At 38.2% G+C, this 17,958-nt stretch overlaps 1 protein-coding gene across 1 annotated transcript in view; it reads left to right on the forward strand.

Annotated features, from left to right (window-relative positions):
- plch2a (phospholipase C, eta 2a) overlaps positions 1–17,958 on the forward strand; it is a 62,005-nt gene that overhangs the window by 15,052 nt on the left and 28,995 nt on the right. Inside the window, exons 3-9 of the mRNA XM_086213934.1 lie at positions 2,000–2,243; positions 2,393–2,522; positions 7,915–8,085; positions 10,195–10,288; positions 11,074–11,277; positions 12,248–12,368; positions 17,458–17,629. Coding sequence (XP_086070060.1) covers positions 2,000–2,243; positions 2,393–2,522; positions 7,915–8,085; positions 10,195–10,288; positions 11,074–11,277; positions 12,248–12,368; positions 17,458–17,629 — 1,136 coding nt within the window. The remainder of the gene's footprint in view (positions 1–1,999; positions 2,244–2,392; positions 2,523–7,914; positions 8,086–10,194; positions 10,289–11,073; positions 11,278–12,247; positions 12,369–17,457; positions 17,630–17,958) is intronic.

Raw genomic sequence — 17,958 nt, forward strand, 5'->3', positions numbered from 1 at the left:
TAAAGGCATGGAAAAGGAATTTATCTTTAATCTTTTATGGATAGACATGCATAACATGAATAATAACGGCATCAGTTTTGAGAAAAACAGCCGATTTTCTCCAACAACAAACAAAAACCCCATCAGGTTTTCTCAAAAGATACAATAAGTTGCACTTCTGAGTGGGGGGCAGTATTCACAGAGCATGACTTCATTTTTCTTTCTAGACTCTCCTTACACATCTGATACACATATTATAAATCATATAAATATAATTCTCCTTTCTAGCCCTGAAGATAGTTGGTCAGAAGCATTTAGTCACACCTTAGAGTCTCCACATTCCTCATTGTCTTCTGTGATAAATCTTTCCTACCCCCAGGTTGACTGGATAGTATTATTGTTTATTACAAAAAGCATTCAGGGATGTCATTATCAGTTTAATCAGCAGATCTGAGGCCAGGTCATTGTGCAGGTCCCCAGAAAGACACGTTGAGGTTGCATCATAGTTAGTTCTTTACCTCATAATTTGGGCAGTGGCTTGTTTCAGTAGTGAAGATGTGGGCAGATGCGTTGTGACGCAAACATGGATGATTCTAAATTAATGCATCATGCATGCACTAGCAGGTCATCTCCCAAAGGATTTTTTTTCACATTTAATGAATAAATTACCTTTTAAGATTCATGCAATCTATATTGTGAACTTTCTACGCTGTCACTCAGACCAGCAGCAACAAATGAGACCGCCTTGCCAACACACAACAAATAAGTGAAAGGCCAGGTAATAGGGGTAAAGCTAAGCTACCTTACATCAACCTCCCCTGGCTCTGTTGTACCTCATCAAAATACTGCATGTCCCAGATACCTGGCATGTTCGCTTGCATCATTTATTGAAAGAAGTGCAATCAAGAAAAGTACATGTAGCATACCTACCTGCAGTGTTTGTGGAGAACACTGAGCCACATGGGAAGAAACGGTACACAGCAGCCGCATGTCAGGTGTCTTGTTGATGGTGCAGCAGTTGTGTATGACAGTGCCATGAAGCCTTGTCACAGGGGAGTGTAGCTGAGTGTACAGCTGTATCACTGCATTATGAATGAGTATGTATGTAAATAATGTTTCATCCATGAAGTGTGTTGGATGATCCAAAGATGAATGAGAGAAGGATATCCAAGTAGTTGTGGATATTTCCCTAGGATATGGTTAGATAGTAGCTAATCAAGCTGGTATATTCAACTTCCTAAATAGCACGTAGGCTGAACTAGAAACACAAGTACTTGTCATCTGTTTGCTGTCATGGGGACAGCTAATGAATGACTCAAGGCTATGTGTTCCAGAAAATGTTATTATCATCTCATAAATGTTGTATCTCAATAAACGGAGCACTCTCTGCACTGCTCATTGACTTGAATTCTTTTTAAAATATTCATCTGTATCATAAAGCCTCAATAAAGAACTGGATTATTTCCCTAACTACCCTTAAAGTTAGAATTTGTAGGTTATCTGAACAAGCTAGTGCTTCCCATGCCTTACTTTAAATCATTAGACTCACTCAGAGATTGACAGAGACAAGGAAATGATAAGTTCCTCAGCTAGAGGGAAAAACTTTCAATTGACTGACATTCCTCCAATCACCTATGGTCACAAGTTCTTGAGAGAAAATGTAGTTAGTCCTCTGTAAAGCTGTGGCATCTTCGCTCTACACTGACTCACTCATGGGTGAAACATGCTGAGGAGATATTGGAGTATAGTCAGCTTTTTCCCTCTGCTTTTTTTCCCCTCCTCACTTCTTGTCGAAAAACTGGTAATACAATATGAGATGGGCCCACGCTAGCTTGTTTGGCTGCTTATGAATCACCCTTTTTGAGCCCACAACTACTTTTCATTTTTGCAGAGGTGTCCAGAACTAGTTGAATACTTGTCTGGTGAACTAAATTACTTGGATTACTTGCATTTTTGCACCCCACAGGCTTCATGGCAAAGAAATGTATTAACACACCTGCTTACTGTTTCCTCCAAACAGTCTCCATAGACTCCATCCGGGAGGTTTGCGAGGGTAAGCAGTCTGAGATCTTCCAGCGCTACTCTGAAGGCAGCTTTGACCCCAACTGCTGTTTTAGTCTGTACTATGGAGAGCACATGGAGTCCCTGGACCTGGTGTCAGGCACAGGTGAGGAGGCACGGACCTGGATCACAGGCCTCAAATACCTGATGGCTGGCATCAGTGATGAGGACAGCCTGGCCAAGAGGCAACGCACCCGAGATCAATATCCTTCAATTGTACAGCACGGGGTGACCTTTTATTATTATAACCACCTGTAAACATCTCCTTTGGTTTATTCTGTGTGAAAGGTGAGTTCATGTAATACATAGGTACATGTCCTGATGCTTACTTTCCTTAACCCACCTTGATCACATGGCTGAAGCAGACCTTCGCTGAGGCTGATAAGAATGGTGATGGCAGTTTAAGCATCAGTGAAGTCCTCCAACTCCTGCACAAACTCAATGTCAACCTGCCCCGACAGAAGGTCAAACAGATGTTCAAGGTAAAGCACCGACAACGGCATCAACATGGTGTGAAAGCAACATTTGGAAACATTGACTATCATCATGTGCAGGTTTTATCCTGCAGTGTTTGTTGATATGAGCTGCATGTAGAGGTTTTTTTTTTTATCCTTTTATGCATCATTTCCACATACAGTTGATTTTATTTATGTGGTACTGGGATGTTCAAGGGTACAGGTCAGGTTCATGTGTCACCACGGTCTTAAACAGCATTCTAAACCAATAAGCAAACAGGCCAGCTGCATGAGCAAAGAAGAATTCAAATATGATAAGCAGGGAGCTAAATTGATTAATTTCAGCAAACTGGTGTGGCATGATTGCTTGGGTCAGGGTTAGTAATAACTCAAAACATTTGAATGTGGGAAAAAAAATGCATTGTAGATTTCAACTTAAGTGAGGTTCCCAAACCTCTGTAGCTGCTGCTCATCTGTGTTCCTGTGATCCTAAGAAGGCACAGGAAGTCGATAATGTTTTGAGTCAATATTTCAAGGCTTTGAAACGTGAGATAAGGAAAGTAGTGATCAATAAAATAATTTCCTCATTAACCTTAAGCTCATCGCCAAATGCTTGCTTTGGTCCTGGATAGAAATACTCATTTTTCACCTTCCTCCAATGTCAAGGCTTCAGAGTAACATGCATGCCATCATCGTGGGACAGTGATATTACGTCAGAACAATTTATTACAGAGTAATGACAGAAAAATGTACTTGTATTTAGGATTTGTTTTAAAACCAGAAAATGTGTCATCATTTCAGAATGTGGTGGTTATCTAAGTGACAGTGCACCACTGCTGAATGGGAAAATGCAGATAGAGGAGAGTGTATATAATTAGAACGTTACTGAAACAAGAGGTGTAATCTCCATTTGAGTTGAAGATTTAATCCAAAGCAAACTAGACAGTTCCTTTCATAACCGTCTAATTAAGAATTGCTCTGATGATGGATGATTAGTAGCAAAGTATTGATTAATGTGATTTCTTGAATATAATGCTACTCTTCAAAGAACAAAGTAAACAGACTAGCCAGATTGAAATAAAAAGTTAATAGGAAGGTTAAAAAGTTAAAATCCTCTGAAAAGGAAGGAACCTCTGCATGTTTGTAATTCGATTACAGACTGATATCAAACCTGGTGTGTTCAGTGCGGTGTATACTTTGGTGCAATTTGGACATTTGATGCGTTTGATATTTTAAAAAAGTACTTATCTCTGACGCAAACATTCCCAGTCAAAAGCTTGAAACAAGTTTGAGCAAATAATACTTACGCCCATCTGGTAATATTTGGCAGATGGGCTGCAGCAAGACAGGAGGTATTCATATATTAATGTTTCTGTTGGGTATATTTTGAGAAGGCACTGCAGTAGTATGAAAAAGAAAGATTCCTAAATGCTCTGGATAATTGAAGATGTGCATTAAAAGATTAACAAAATATATCTTCAAAGCTCTGGGGCACAGAAGACACAACACGTTCAAACATCAGTGTTTTTGAAGATGTAACTTGCCTGTGAAAGTTTTGGGACATGACAACAGTTGAACTCGATCATCATATTTAATGCTCGCACCTGCACAGCACTGCACACACGTGTAGCTGTTAGCTAACTTAACTAGCTTGTGCTGTTAGAAGCACTCGATTAAACACTTGTGCATTTTTTCCACCTAACTATCTCTAGTTTAGTACCTACGGTTATTTTTTTATCCTCTGGGAACAGGCCAGCTGTTGTCTTTGGAGATAAAGCTCTGGTCACTCTAACAGTCTTAATTACATCACTTTTCCTCTTCATTGGTTTTACTTAGGTACTGATAGCCATATTGCCATTGACTGTACCATATAACATTATGCTATTGACTGATGGGTGCCTTGTCTTGAGTGAAAATAGGAGGTGCAGCTCCAAAAGTAGAAAATGCACTGGGGTTTTGTCGGCCTTGACAAACTATGCAAGCTTCTATTGACTCAAATTATGTGTCAATCAAAAGGTCTTGGTCAGCAGCCATCTTTTTACTTTTTTTGTAGTACATACAAACTTAGTTTGGGCTGATGAGGAACACATACATCTGACAGATAATTTCATATGATGTCACTTAAACATAACAGTTGTGCTAATAGCATCGCAGCTACTTAACGTTGTGGTAGCCTGAATCCATCAGTTTGTCAAGATGGGAATCGGCCTAATTCTTCTATCGATTGATGGTCTGTCAATCTCCTGACAACACTTGAATGCAAATGTTTTGCTGTACATTTTTAAAGGTCCCATAGCTTTATGCACCTTCATTTTGGCTAGTGTAAACACCCTCGGGGCCTTTTAAATATACACGTCAAAGAACCACATAACTTATGACCAGAATGCATTACAGGCCAGCTCATTAAGGCAGTAAATAGGCTTAGCCGGTCACTTGAGACTGTGCCATGTACTTACTTCCTGGCAGATTGTGAATGAGCAGTGAAGACACTTTGACTGATTGCTACTGCTACAGATGTTGGCTAACACACAGCTTAGTCACTAACTCTCTTCCTCAGCAAAGGGATTAGCATGCTGTCATGTTAAGCACACAGTTTTAGCTATCCCCATACAAAGCAGCTAGTCTGCTTGCTCCACTAAGCCCACAGGCCTGTTGACAGTCATCCATATGGTGCTGCTGGGACACAGATGGCCTCTGGTGTAATGTAAGGTAAACACACAAGTGACCAATCTGGCCTTGGGTGTGTGTTTGTACATTCAAGAAGATTTGTTTTTTGACTGTCTCTCAGCTAGTGTCTTGCCTAAACCTACTTACACTGAAGAACCAGTGCAGTTGAAACTGATAACTGATAATTTTGTGTCAGTACTGTCATTAATCTGTTCTCTTTGCAGCATTTGATTGCATGTTAATGAAGGTAAAGTATTCCCATTTACCAATCGTGTTGTACAATGTGAGGAGAGTTTCCTGCTGTAGAGACATGGTTCTCATATATTTTGAATATATATATATATATATATATTCATCATATCTTAATTATTCAACATGAATAAAAAAATAAAAACACGTTTTATTAATAATAAACACAACCGACCTTATTTCTACATGTACAACTTCAGTCTGGAATGAAAGAGTGTGTGTGTGTGTGTGCGCGCGTGTGTGTGTGCGCGCGCGTGCTCAAATCCCATTTCGCATGAGCTGGCAAATAGCTTGTACAGAAAATCTTTGGCTGTGCTGACTGGATGATCAGGTGAAGAAACTATTTGTGGTGGTCCGGAGTTTGTGTTGATTCAAGTGACCTGTGGTTGTGAGGACTGTTGGATGTACGTGTTGTGTGATACAGCTGCAGAATTTTGTGTCCTTTTATTGTGTCACAATCCTGCTGTTTTATCACCGTGCTAAGTATTTTCGTTGATTGTATTTCCAACATCGTTTCTACCAAATGTCAAATAGTAACAAGAATCAGCCAGTTTTGTGTTAACTGTCATTTAGTGTACAGGTTTTTCCTTGATTTGACAGAGGTTAACTGTGGTGTGTTGCTGGTTCACAAGAGTCATAGGAGAGCTGGATGTATTAGTTGGAGGCATTACTCCAACTCTAAATGAGAGCAAAAGAGCAGGTTTTCCTAATGGAGGCTTTGCTCAATGATTTATCCCAGGAAAGACTTGCAGTTGTACCTGTGGCAAGAAATCTTTGTTGGAGAAGGAAGCTGCAATTCTAACTGATGAAATAATCCATATTGGCTGTCGAACTAAAATGCCAAGCAAAGGCTGCTAACAAGTTAAGTGCCCCGATTCATACATAATGAATGGGAATGAATACATCTAGATTATTTGATGTCCAATTAAAAAAGGCTCCATTCTACAGCTTTGCCTTTGCTACTTTATGCTATGCACATGAAATGAGTTTCTCCACCTCTGTGATTGAGTAAAGATGCCGAGACAGTATTTAACCTGAATCAAGGGGCTTCTGAACACAGAGGGTGCAGGCCAGGGGACAGTGTGAATGCATAAAAAACAAAAAACACAGAGTCTGGAGTGCGTTCACAGTGATGAAGTATGATCTGTTAACATTAAACATTATGAATGATAGCCCACTCTTCTTGATGCACGCTGTTGTATGTGCTGATCCAGAACATCTCAAACTCCTGTCTACTTCAAAAATACAATTTAAACACTAATATGCTCCAACTGTGTGGTATTGAAACCAAGGCTTAGTTTCCTATACCATAATTCTGTCTCTAACTTTTCTGTTGGCAAGAACACAGTAACATAATGCCGATTCTGTGAAATGGACTTTTTTTTTTATGTGGCAGATGAATGAGTTCGGTTGTCTGTGTTCTTAACAACTCTTGTTGTTATTCAGCTTGACAATCAAATGCACTCACTATTTCATACTCAGTACTTCTCAAGAGTTCAAAAATTTTATAATGTCTCTTACTTTACAATGTCACTTAAACCTTATTGAAAATGTACATTTGACCATCTGTGTAAAGTGGGATCGTCTGTCTTTGGAAGAAAGTCCAAGTAAAATCCAAACTTAAAGGTTAAGCCTTTCAAGTTAGGAAACTTAAATATTCATACTGACATCCCTACTAACATGAAAAATCACAAAGTTGCACCACTCGACAGAGGAAACCATATTTTGGATGCTATCAACAGTCTTATTCTTTTGGTCATGATCCAAAGCATTTTAGATGAGTCTTGGAAGTTAAATCAGCTGGTAAATTGAAAAATTTACCAGCTTTTTTGGAAAAAAATACCTTTATTAGACAAGGGTGGCTGATGGAGTTTGTTGGGATGCATATAAATGGTCCTTTTAAAAAAAAAAAAAAGTGATGATTAGGGTTGTGTGAGTCTCTGAATATTTGTGGCTCTAGAAAAGGTGGTTCACTGAAGTGAAGATCAGTAAGAATTTATTTTCCTCTCAGATTCCCACATCAGTGGCTTTTGATGGTCCTCCTTGTGCAAGTGTAATGGAAACTGTATTGCCCATCTTACTTGAACAGTCATCCAGCATCATCTTAACTAGATATATGCTACATAATTTCTACCCTTTTCTCCTCCAACTTATTTGCTGCCTCATCACTTCTTTACACCCCAATGAATGGAGATCAATATATTTTCAATGTGGTCAAGTGCAGTATCCAAATCACCGGTGTAGTCAAAATAGCATAAAAAGTGAAGTATAGAGATATCCCAGCCACAGCCCTGCCTTGTATTGTATGATCTTAAGAAAACATCTTCCTTGCAAAAATGACAACATGAGCATTTAATGTTTTTCAGCTAAAATGTGAATGACACAGGAATCTCATATTGTGAATCAATTTCAAATCAGCCAAACAATCACATATTTTTCCAAATTCTTTCTTCCTTACAAATAAATGACCAAAAATGTATTAATTCTTGTACCTTGTGTGTAGGAGGCGGACACAGATGACAACCAAGGAACGCTTGGCTTTGAAGAGTTTTGCTCCTTCTACAAGATGATGTCAACCCGGAGGGACCTGTACCTTCTTATGCTTACCTACAGCAACCACAAAGACCACCTCGACACAGATGACCTCGCCCGCTTCCTTGAGACTGAGCAGAAGGTACGCACATCATTTTCAGCCTGCATAATACTGTCATTGCATTTTTCACAAGTGTAAGATATTAAACATACTTGAAAGATGTGTTCCTTACAGAATTTGAAGTATTTCTTAATGAGCATTTCACATAGCTGGCTTGATTTGGGTTGAGAGAGTTCAAAAATAAGTACAAAACCAATGAAAATGAGCTCCTTTATTGCCTGTTGAAGAATTTCTTTTGAAGAATTTTGTGTTATTTTTGTCATGACAAAGTTTTGTTAGGATTTAATTTCTGTTAGCTTTTGTGAGGGGTTTAAAAGCATGGTCTACTGGGTTAGGGTTAGGGTTAGGGTAACCCTAACCCCAAAAAATAAGTTAATGAGCATAATTGCCCATTTTTCTTTAAACACCCAGTGTGTGTGCTCCTTCAGCTAATTTGCACTTGGGCATCATTTTTAACATGTAGAGACAGACTCTTTTAAGGAGAATGTTACATTTGGATCGCGAGATGTCAGCGCCTCTCAAATGAGGGGTAGTTTTCTCCAGTCAGACTAGAGGAAGTCCTGGCTCTGTGTATGAGATGATTTGCCTCCTGCTGTTTTTTGAACAGTAATGGAAATATATTACGATGCAGTAACTTCTTTTTAAATTATGCCACAAGTTTATTAAACTGATCTGTTTCTATGTCCATCAGGTATGTGATCAAACTGGTGCCAGACTTGTTTAATCTGGGAACCTTTAGTAATTTGTAATTTCAGAGGTTGTCTGTGGTCTTTATTCAATGCTGATCTTCATAGTTTGAAATGAAGTCCATAATTTTTAGATTTACTACCATATGTCACCAAACCCTGAAGTTATTTGATCGTTTTAGTCCCATGTGAATTGGTATCTCTTTGATTGAGTGGTCTGAGTGAAGCTGACCAAGGCTGCTGCTTTCCTGCTGTGCTGTACACTGTGAAGATGAGGAGGTGTTTTGTTTTTTTTTGTTTTTTTGACCCATTTACTGATTCTTCCTTAGAACAGGTCAGAAAAATATGGACTGATTGTTCTTTTGGTCACAACTGCAGTTTTGTGGGGTAAGAGGCTGCTGCCGGATTATCTGAACCCCGCTTCAGATCTGAGGAGGTGTAAAATAAGGATGTTGTACCAAGCCTTGTGATCATATCAGGAAAATAATATCAATGAATTTGAGTGAAACAGACTGCATATGAAACACCTTCACTTGACATTCTCTTGTAATACTAATCGGATGTGAATCAGTGTCAATAGTATGCTTAGATTTTTCCTTTTTTACAGATAACTGATAACAGACGCTAATTTATGATTGGCAAAAGATTTTTTTTTTCAAAAACAGTTCAAAATATAGTAGGAAAAGCCACAAGTAGATTGGCAAGAAATTACTTGAAAAATTAGTTAAATCTGAAGAAATAGTTAAGTTTTTACCTGAAAACAAAACAAGAAGAAAAATATATTTTAAATGACTACAATTTTACAGAAAAATGCATTTAGTTGATGCTGTGTCAATAAACTGTAGAGGATTGATGCAGCTATGATTGCTGCAAACAATGCAGAGAGATGTGCCAGTTTTGAAAACCTGTCAGTGTTCTGCCCGCTGTCTAATGCTCAGCTCTCTGTTGCAAGGCCACTCTATCAACAGAGATTGGCTAACATCTGCTGTGTGCATCTGGCTCTGTTCTCCCCACAGCATTTATCCATTTGGATTATGATGACTGGATAGCAAATGTACCTCATTTGACCAAATTTTAGATACTCGACCCGTATACTATTTTAGAATGGACAGGAAAGTGTTTTCTACAACTGCAATAACCCAGTGGAACTGATGCCTCTTCAGGCATGCTCGCTAAAAGCTTGTTCTCTGAAATGGATTAAGCTGTCACAAACACAGTGACAGCTCCCCACCCCCTTTAATGATCAATATAGATGGGAATCTGCTACACTAGTCAGACTGCTTTACAGAGGTGCTACCAAACAGATGGACCCTGCAGAGGAGACGAAAGGAAAAATGACATGTAGGAAATTCGCTTTACTGACGAATAAACTTGTCATTACTCACTTTTTTCATGTCCTTCGTGCAGTGTTGTTGTATGACATGGATTCCCGTTCTTCTTGTAGATGTCCAAAGTGAGCAAGGACCACTGCCTAGAGATTATCAACAAATTTGAACCATGTTCTGAGAACCAAAAACATGGATTTTTGGGTATTGATGGTAAGTGCACTTAAATAATTTCCCACCAAGTTCTTATGTTTTGGAACAAAATTCTCAGTTTATTTTCGTAAAGTCTATGAGATTTCCATCTTTGCTGCCTTTTCTGTAAATGTTATTCTTAAGTGTGCATTTATACAAAGTTTTATATTCAATACTTGATCACAGTGTGTTTTGTTTTGGCGATGTTTTTTCTTTCACAAAAGTTGGACAAGCTGATCTAACTTATTTAGCTCATGTTATTTATGTGGCAATATGATTAAAAAAAAACTACATTACACTACAGACTATTACTCCGCCTTTATTAGCCACGCACCACACATGACACAATATCTTCTCTCCTTTCTCTTGTATCTCTAATTTTTAAAATATATTAAACAGTTCAAGAAGTTGCTTTCCATTGAGAGACTAGCTTCTGGCCATTGCTCACATAGTTGGGGCATATTAAGAAATGCATACTTTGAAAAAAAGTGCGATTTTATCTTAAAAGCTTGAATACAAAGATAAACCTCATGTTGTCGTTCTTCTACACATTATAGCGCTGTTTGGGTTTGTTCTTATAAAGTAGATATATTTAGATTTTTTTTAGTTTTAAATATTGCGATTGCAATTAACTTGATAATTTTGTTTTCTAAAATTGCTCAAATTTAAGATTGAACTCATTAACCAAAAATCATAAATTAAAAATAGTCATGAGAGAAACAGGAGAATTTGATGCATTCAAGTACTTGAGAGTAGCTGCAGAAGTTTTTTTTTTCTTTTAAACCAATGCGTTATTCTTATTCTAGGTTTTACAAATTACATGCGCAGTCCTGCAGGGGACATCTTCAACCCGGAGCACTATAACGTGAACCAGGACATGAGCCAGCCACTGTGCAACTACTTCATTGCTTCCTCACACAATACGTACCTAATGGGTGACCAGCTGATGTCACAATCCAGGGTGGACATGTATGCCTGGGTGCTGCAGGCTGGCTGTCGCTGTGTTGAAGGTACACTGGACTCACAGGACTGTACAAGCACACTTGAATTTTATTTCCTTTTTCAAAAAGCAAACAACAAAATATTTTAACTGAGGCTGCTTTTTCAAAAGACTTGGGCGAAGTAATGATAAAAAAGTCCACTGTGTGGCTCTGATAATATCTCTTATTTATCATTATTTGTCATATCTTATTTACCTTTCATACAGTGGCCACTTGCCAGCACAATGTACTTTGCGTATGTGCTTTGTATAACTATGGTCACTATGCTCACTGTGCTATTGTAAAACTAGAACCTACAGAATCTCATGGAAGAAAACATTTTTTCAAAAAACAATTTTTTTTTTCACAAAACCCCCTGACTGGACCACTCTTTCTGTTACCAGAGAATTATTTTTGAGTTCCAAAAAAAAGTGATATAAATCTTTTGTTTGTGTTAATATCACAATCATTCTACTATGCTCTTCTGTTTGTCAAGGAAAGAAAAGTCATTATTATTGTGGCCTTGTTAATTTGTGCTTTGATAAAAAATCTAAATGAAATGCCTTCCCAGTTCAATATTTCTCAAGGCAGTATATTGACAACTCTTGGTTAGACTTGACAGGGGTATTAGTTTGTGTAGTTGGACACAAAAATGTCGCTAAATTAACGCTCATGTCTCTCCTTGTTTCCTGGATACAAACAATTTGCAACTGAGTTCTGAGATTAATAAAAACAACTCCGTCGGAGTAAATATGTCATTAGGTTGGTCTCACAGTCCCTAAATGACTGTGAAAATGTAATAATGTAGCTTTCATTTAAGAGCAGTCCTTGTTATGCATACATGTAAGGATTTTATGTAAGTATCTGAGCAAGAGCCAAGAGCATCAAAGTTAGGTCAATGTGAAATTGATGCCATATCATGTCAGATTTAAGCATTTCAAACGCGTAGCTGTTCAAACACTAATCCAGTGTAACTGTTCTCTGACTCTCCTGTCCCCAGTGGACTGCTGGGATGGTCAGGATGGTGAGCCCATCGTTCACCACGGCTACACCCTCACTTCCAAGATTCTCTTCAAAGATGTTATTGAGACCATCAACAAGTATGCCTTCATCAAGAACGAGTAGGTTTGAACACGTACACACACTCTCTCAGTTGCTGTGCCACTTACTCATTATGTCCTCTGACTCTTATACTTGGTTGTTCAGAATGCCCCAACAGATCGCTTTCAGGTTTCATTGCCTCTCTGATGGCATGTGTGAGTTCATAAGTGTGTGCAGCTGCTGTAAGGAGCTTGTGGAAACAAATCCAGGACGTTTAAGCTGTCAGGACTCTTTACAACACTTTATACTTTATTACACAGCCAGTTGGATTGTAAACTCAGAGAGATAAATGGAGGAAATAAAGTTTTGAATACAATTGCAGGGTTGGGTAGTTTAATACATTGAAAAGCTTTTTTTTTTTTTTTAAACAATTTGAAACCATTGCAAGAGTTGTTGGTGTAATATATTGCTTTAGTCCATGAAGTGTGATGAGGAAAGTGTTCCACTGAAAGCAAAAACAGGCAATACTTTGGCAATCCTGACTGTTAATGTGATTTTTAACAAAGTGAGAGATAGATGCCTTTGATCATATAATTTGCTCTTATTTTTAATTTTGTTTGCCATTGGTTTGAAATAGTCTTTTTATATGTCTCAGTGCAGTCAGCACTTAGCTGTTTGCCAATTGCCAGGCCAGTAAACTGTTGTAAGTCGTTCCAGACAGACATTGGACAGTTTTATTTTTGTCTTTTAAGTTGTTATTTCAATCAGTTGTATACTACTTGTTTAGTTGGCCTTGCCCTCTGGGCAAACACTCTTGATTGCTCTCACAGGATGCTTAAGCTAAAGCCACATATTTGTTCTCCAGCACCACAAATTACAGCCTCCAAAACAATCATAAAAATAACTGAGGACCTTTCTAACACTTTCAGTACAAACTGATTGTTATCATAATCTTAAAGGGAAGATTTATTGCTGCTCTGTTGTTTTACATTGTTTGAGTTTTAGCCAGGTGGACTGATAAAGTTTCCATCTTGCAGGATAATTCTAATTTGGCCAATTGTACAGTAGATACAATATCGATTGCATTAATCGATGAAACCAATCAGTATTCTAACATTTAAGCATGCTTTAAGGGCACAACAAATTGTACTAGAGGTCCACCAGTGTTAATAACATGTTAGAATTAGACAAACTTGAAATGAAACGTATTATTATGAAATTATATTTTGTATCTCTAACTTTTTAAATGTGGCGGCAGGTGGTGCAGTGGTTAGCACTGTCGCCTCACAGCAAGAAGGTTCTGGGTTTGAGTCCCGGCTCGGACACGGGATCTTTCTGTATGAGTCTGCATGTTCTCCCTGTTCCTGTGTGGGTTCTCTCTGGTACTCCAGCTTCCTCCCACAGTCCAAAGACATCAAGAGGGGACGAGGCTGATTGATACTCTAAATTGACTGTAGGTGTGACTGTGAGAGTGAATGGTTGTCTGTCTCTATGTGTTGGTCCTGTGATGGACTGGTGACCTGTCCAGGGTGAACCCTGCCTCTCGCCTGAAAGCCGCTGGGATAGGCTCCAGCCGCCGCCCCCCGCGACCCTCAACAGGAATAAGCGGTAGAAAATGGATGGATGGATGGATGGATGGACATTAAATGTCCTTTTACCTCAGGAACAGCATGCCATCAATATAGCTGGAAATCTTTGCCTGCTGCAAACTCTCTTTATGCAAATATTTTGTGCTTAATATTATGTAACTTACTGGAAAACCTCAACTGTGATTTCTCTCTCATGAGGTAACACAATGCTGGGTAAGGCCTGTAACCTAATAAAAGTGATAATACATATGAAGTCTGAATCACATTGCTAGAACAAAATATGAAAGAGTACGGTCCTCCCAAAGACCTCTGTTGTTAAAAAAAAGTGTATTACTTTTGTAAGATTAAATTTAGGTGAATTTTCAAACGTTCCCGTCATAGAAGTCCTATGGATTTTATTTTTTTTCATTCGGCGCTTCACATTAAAGGCAAAATCCAATGAGATTGTGTTTGTTATAATTAGTGAGAGGTTGACCCACATTATTATTTCTGGATTTAGTTGCAGTGACTGTGAAAACCATAGAAGACGATTCATATCATTTCTACTCTCAACAAACCGTTAGTGAGCCATCAGCCTTATGGTTTAATTTGTCACTATCTGCATACACCAATACCTTTATATTTAAAAACACATCAAACCTTAAACCATACTCATGCCTATCAAAGAGAAATGAAAGGGTACTCACTGATATCCTCCTTCTCGCACAGGCTGCATCAGTAGAAGATAATCTCATCGACATGCAGAGAAAAGCTCTATTTTTAGAGATTGGTCCTTCAAGTAAAATGAAGGAGAAATACTCTGTGCAGGTGGTCACCCTCTGTGTTTATGTGTTTTTGAAAGCATAATTGTGGACATCATACTCCACAGAAAATTGGCTAAAGAAGAAGCTGACTGAAAGACTGCCTTCAACATCAAAGAATGATCAGATTTTCCAGGACTCTGAATGAAAGCTCTGCAGTCAGCTGACAGTGACAAAATTGGAATGAATAGCTTCCATCTGACTCCCAGTCATGATATTATGACTGACAAGTCGAACCTTTTTCAGACTTTTTAAAAGCCAAACATTAGATGCTTCATAACAATAGAAGATATGGATTATAAAAATTGATGTTTTCATTAGTAGCTAAAAAAACTTTTTTTCTTTGTTTCTGCAAGCCATATTGAGATTTAAAATGACCCATATCTGGCTCAGTGCTGTGTTAGCCTTTTGAGCATTGAAGTGTCTTCTAGCTGCAAATGCTTGAGGTCATTTTGTTTGTTTTAAGTGTCTCTAAATCAAAGACTGCTAGACAAAGGAATTAATATATGGTTCACTGACTGACTCACACTTGAAGCTGCCATGAACCATGTAAACTTGAGGAAAGACAAAACTCAGCAGTGGATGTATAATTTACAGCTGTTGAATATCCTCAAAATGTGGCAAAAATGTTCCCAGAATACTATAAAATGTAAACATTGAGTAGCTGTAAATCTATGGAAGAACTGAGCGCTTAATATTCCTTCGTGAGATGTTCTAAGTGTGATCCTCTAACCAGTCAAGACTTAATCACCATTATGTATTGTGTATCATTATGTCATTACTGTTTACAATGTCGGCATTTACAAAAACAAATCACCTACACTGTTTTCTTACAACTGTGGTAGTAGCCGGATTTATTTTACTCGAGAGGTTTCTGGAATGTTCCAGGATAGGGTCACTATTATTGCTGTTAGTGCGTTTGTCAAAATGTCCCAACAGACAATACTCATTTTCCATCTTTTTCCATGCAAGATAACTAGTATAACCATTAACCAAATGCATTTTCAGCTTTACCATTTCAAATGCTATTCCTTCTAAATTGACATTTGATAATCGCAGCGGGTAAATATGGTCAATGCTTAATGAACATAAATTCTAGGTTTCTTCATATCTACAGAATCCCTCGGATGAACTGATCCAAAATAATGATTGGCACTGTCACAGAGATTTAAAAATACTGAGGTTCAACTCTGTCTTTATGTTTAATTCTAATTATTTTCATTTCTGTGTATGAGTGGTCGAGATATTTTGCATTATAGTTGAAAGATCTGCACAAGGTTTTATTCCAAGGTATCCCACTCCAGTAGCTATCCATCTAAATTGCAGTAAACTAACTCTTGATGCATATGTTTTTGATGCTGGCATTACTGCAAATTAGTTCCAATTCATGCAGTGTGTTTCAAAAAAAGCCTCATAACACATGAAAGAGGGAGGCAAAATATAATCTGCCAAACAGTCAGCTTGTGCTCTCGTCCACTTGCTCGGCCACTGGACTGGTGTCAAGAAATCCTGTTAACATCAATGGTTTTGAGCAGGTCTCTGCTCATCATGTCTGGGATGAGGGAAATTATCTTGCCATGCCACATAATTTCCTTCTCATTACTGTATTTCTGTCATTGGAGAAATCACCCTTTCACATTCCGGGAATATTTGAAAATCCTAATTATGGCTCTCAAGATTGTCCTTGTCTGGAACAGGCCCCAACTACTGTACTGGTTAACTTGTTTAATTTCCATTTCCTTCTATTTCCATGTTAAGCATCTGATTTTCACTATAATCAACTGTCTGATCTACTCAAACAGCTTGCAATCTTTCAAAAACTCCAATTAGCAGAGCTTGAGTCATTTAACCCAGTTCACTGTAGCTTGTTATAATTTGGATGAGTTTAAAAACTCAGTCTTTACAAAATGAGGACATTTGGTTTGGTACTGAAACACACTGGGGCTGTCTGCTACACATAAATTGAGCATAGCAACAATCATCACCATCAATAATCATTGTAATCTAGCAACCACACTGACCACATTTGTAATGTAATGATACAGTCCACCATGTATTTAATATGACATTATTGATGTAATGACAATATTGGTAAACTCAGTCAATACATTTTTTTCAGGCATGCCCATCATCTGCCCATCTGCCTCCAATTTTTTCTCAGAAGTAGTCAGAAAATCCATGCTAGCTTTAGCCTGAGAGGTTTTTCGCTGAGGAAATATCCTTCCGCAGTTGTTTGAGATTATTGCTAAAGTGGAGTATCTGAGCTCTTGAACCAGGGCTCAATGTCATCTCAGCTGACATGCTAGCTAACTTTTACTTTAATTAGCTGCTTAAGATTTTGTACTTCAAATCATAAAAACAAGATGCCGGCTTTAGATTGCAAAATTACAAGAAAAAATCTATGTTTACTGATTTATATTTTGGGAGACTATTGATAATTTATCAGGAGCAATGTGAGGTGAACCTGAAATTAAACTTCAAAATAATTTAAATGACACCATTGCAACTGTTAACCATCAGATTTTTGTGTATTTGATAAATGTATTTGCATGTTGTTGTTGTTTTTGTTTGGAATAAACAAAAAGCTATGATTTAAGTACAGATCTTTATTGCTAAGAAGTCTAAAACATCGAGAAATTCAGTTCTCAAACACCACAGGAACAAGAACTCTCATACTTCGCAAAAGTTTTCATAATACCTGGTTAACCAGTTGCCTGTCTTCGTCACCATACAGCCACGTAATTCCAACATCTTGTGTGTTATTGTCTTACCTCTGGCAGCTACCCAGTCATTCTGTCCATTGAGAACCACTGCAGTGTTCCTCAGCAAAAGAAGATGGCCCAGTACTTGGTTGATATTCTAGGGGACAAACTGGATGTTTCCCACATCAAAGTTGGGGATTCTGGACGGCTGCCCTCACCAGAAGCGCTCAAGGGCAAGATCCTCGTCAAGGTAAAGTCCTGGTGTTGTGTTGAGCTGTAATGCGCTTAGGTGTACAGAATGGATATTCAAAAAGTGACAGATTCTCTTTGTTCAGTGGAATTGTCATCAGGTGATTATCTCTTGCTCTCCTGTCTAATTATCTGCTGATTGAACCTCAAACAGCAGACTTCAAAGGCAGGAGATGGTGGGCTGATGATTGATTGAGAAAACAGGATGAAAACATAAAACTTTCCATTAGGCAGGAATAAAAAGCTTGAGTTTTTAATGGATTGTTTGTGTGAAATAAAAGCAGACTGCAGGCTGGTTTGTTTTCAGGTTCCTGTGGACTTGACTGTGTT

Source organism: Aulostomus chinensis, chromosome 9, assembly GCF_037954235.1.
Source record: "Aulostomus chinensis isolate RoL2024-O1b breed Wild chromosome 9, RoL_Achi_v1.0, whole genome shotgun sequence".
NCBI lineage: Eukaryota > Metazoa > Chordata > Actinopteri > Syngnathiformes > Aulostomidae > Aulostomus > Aulostomus chinensis.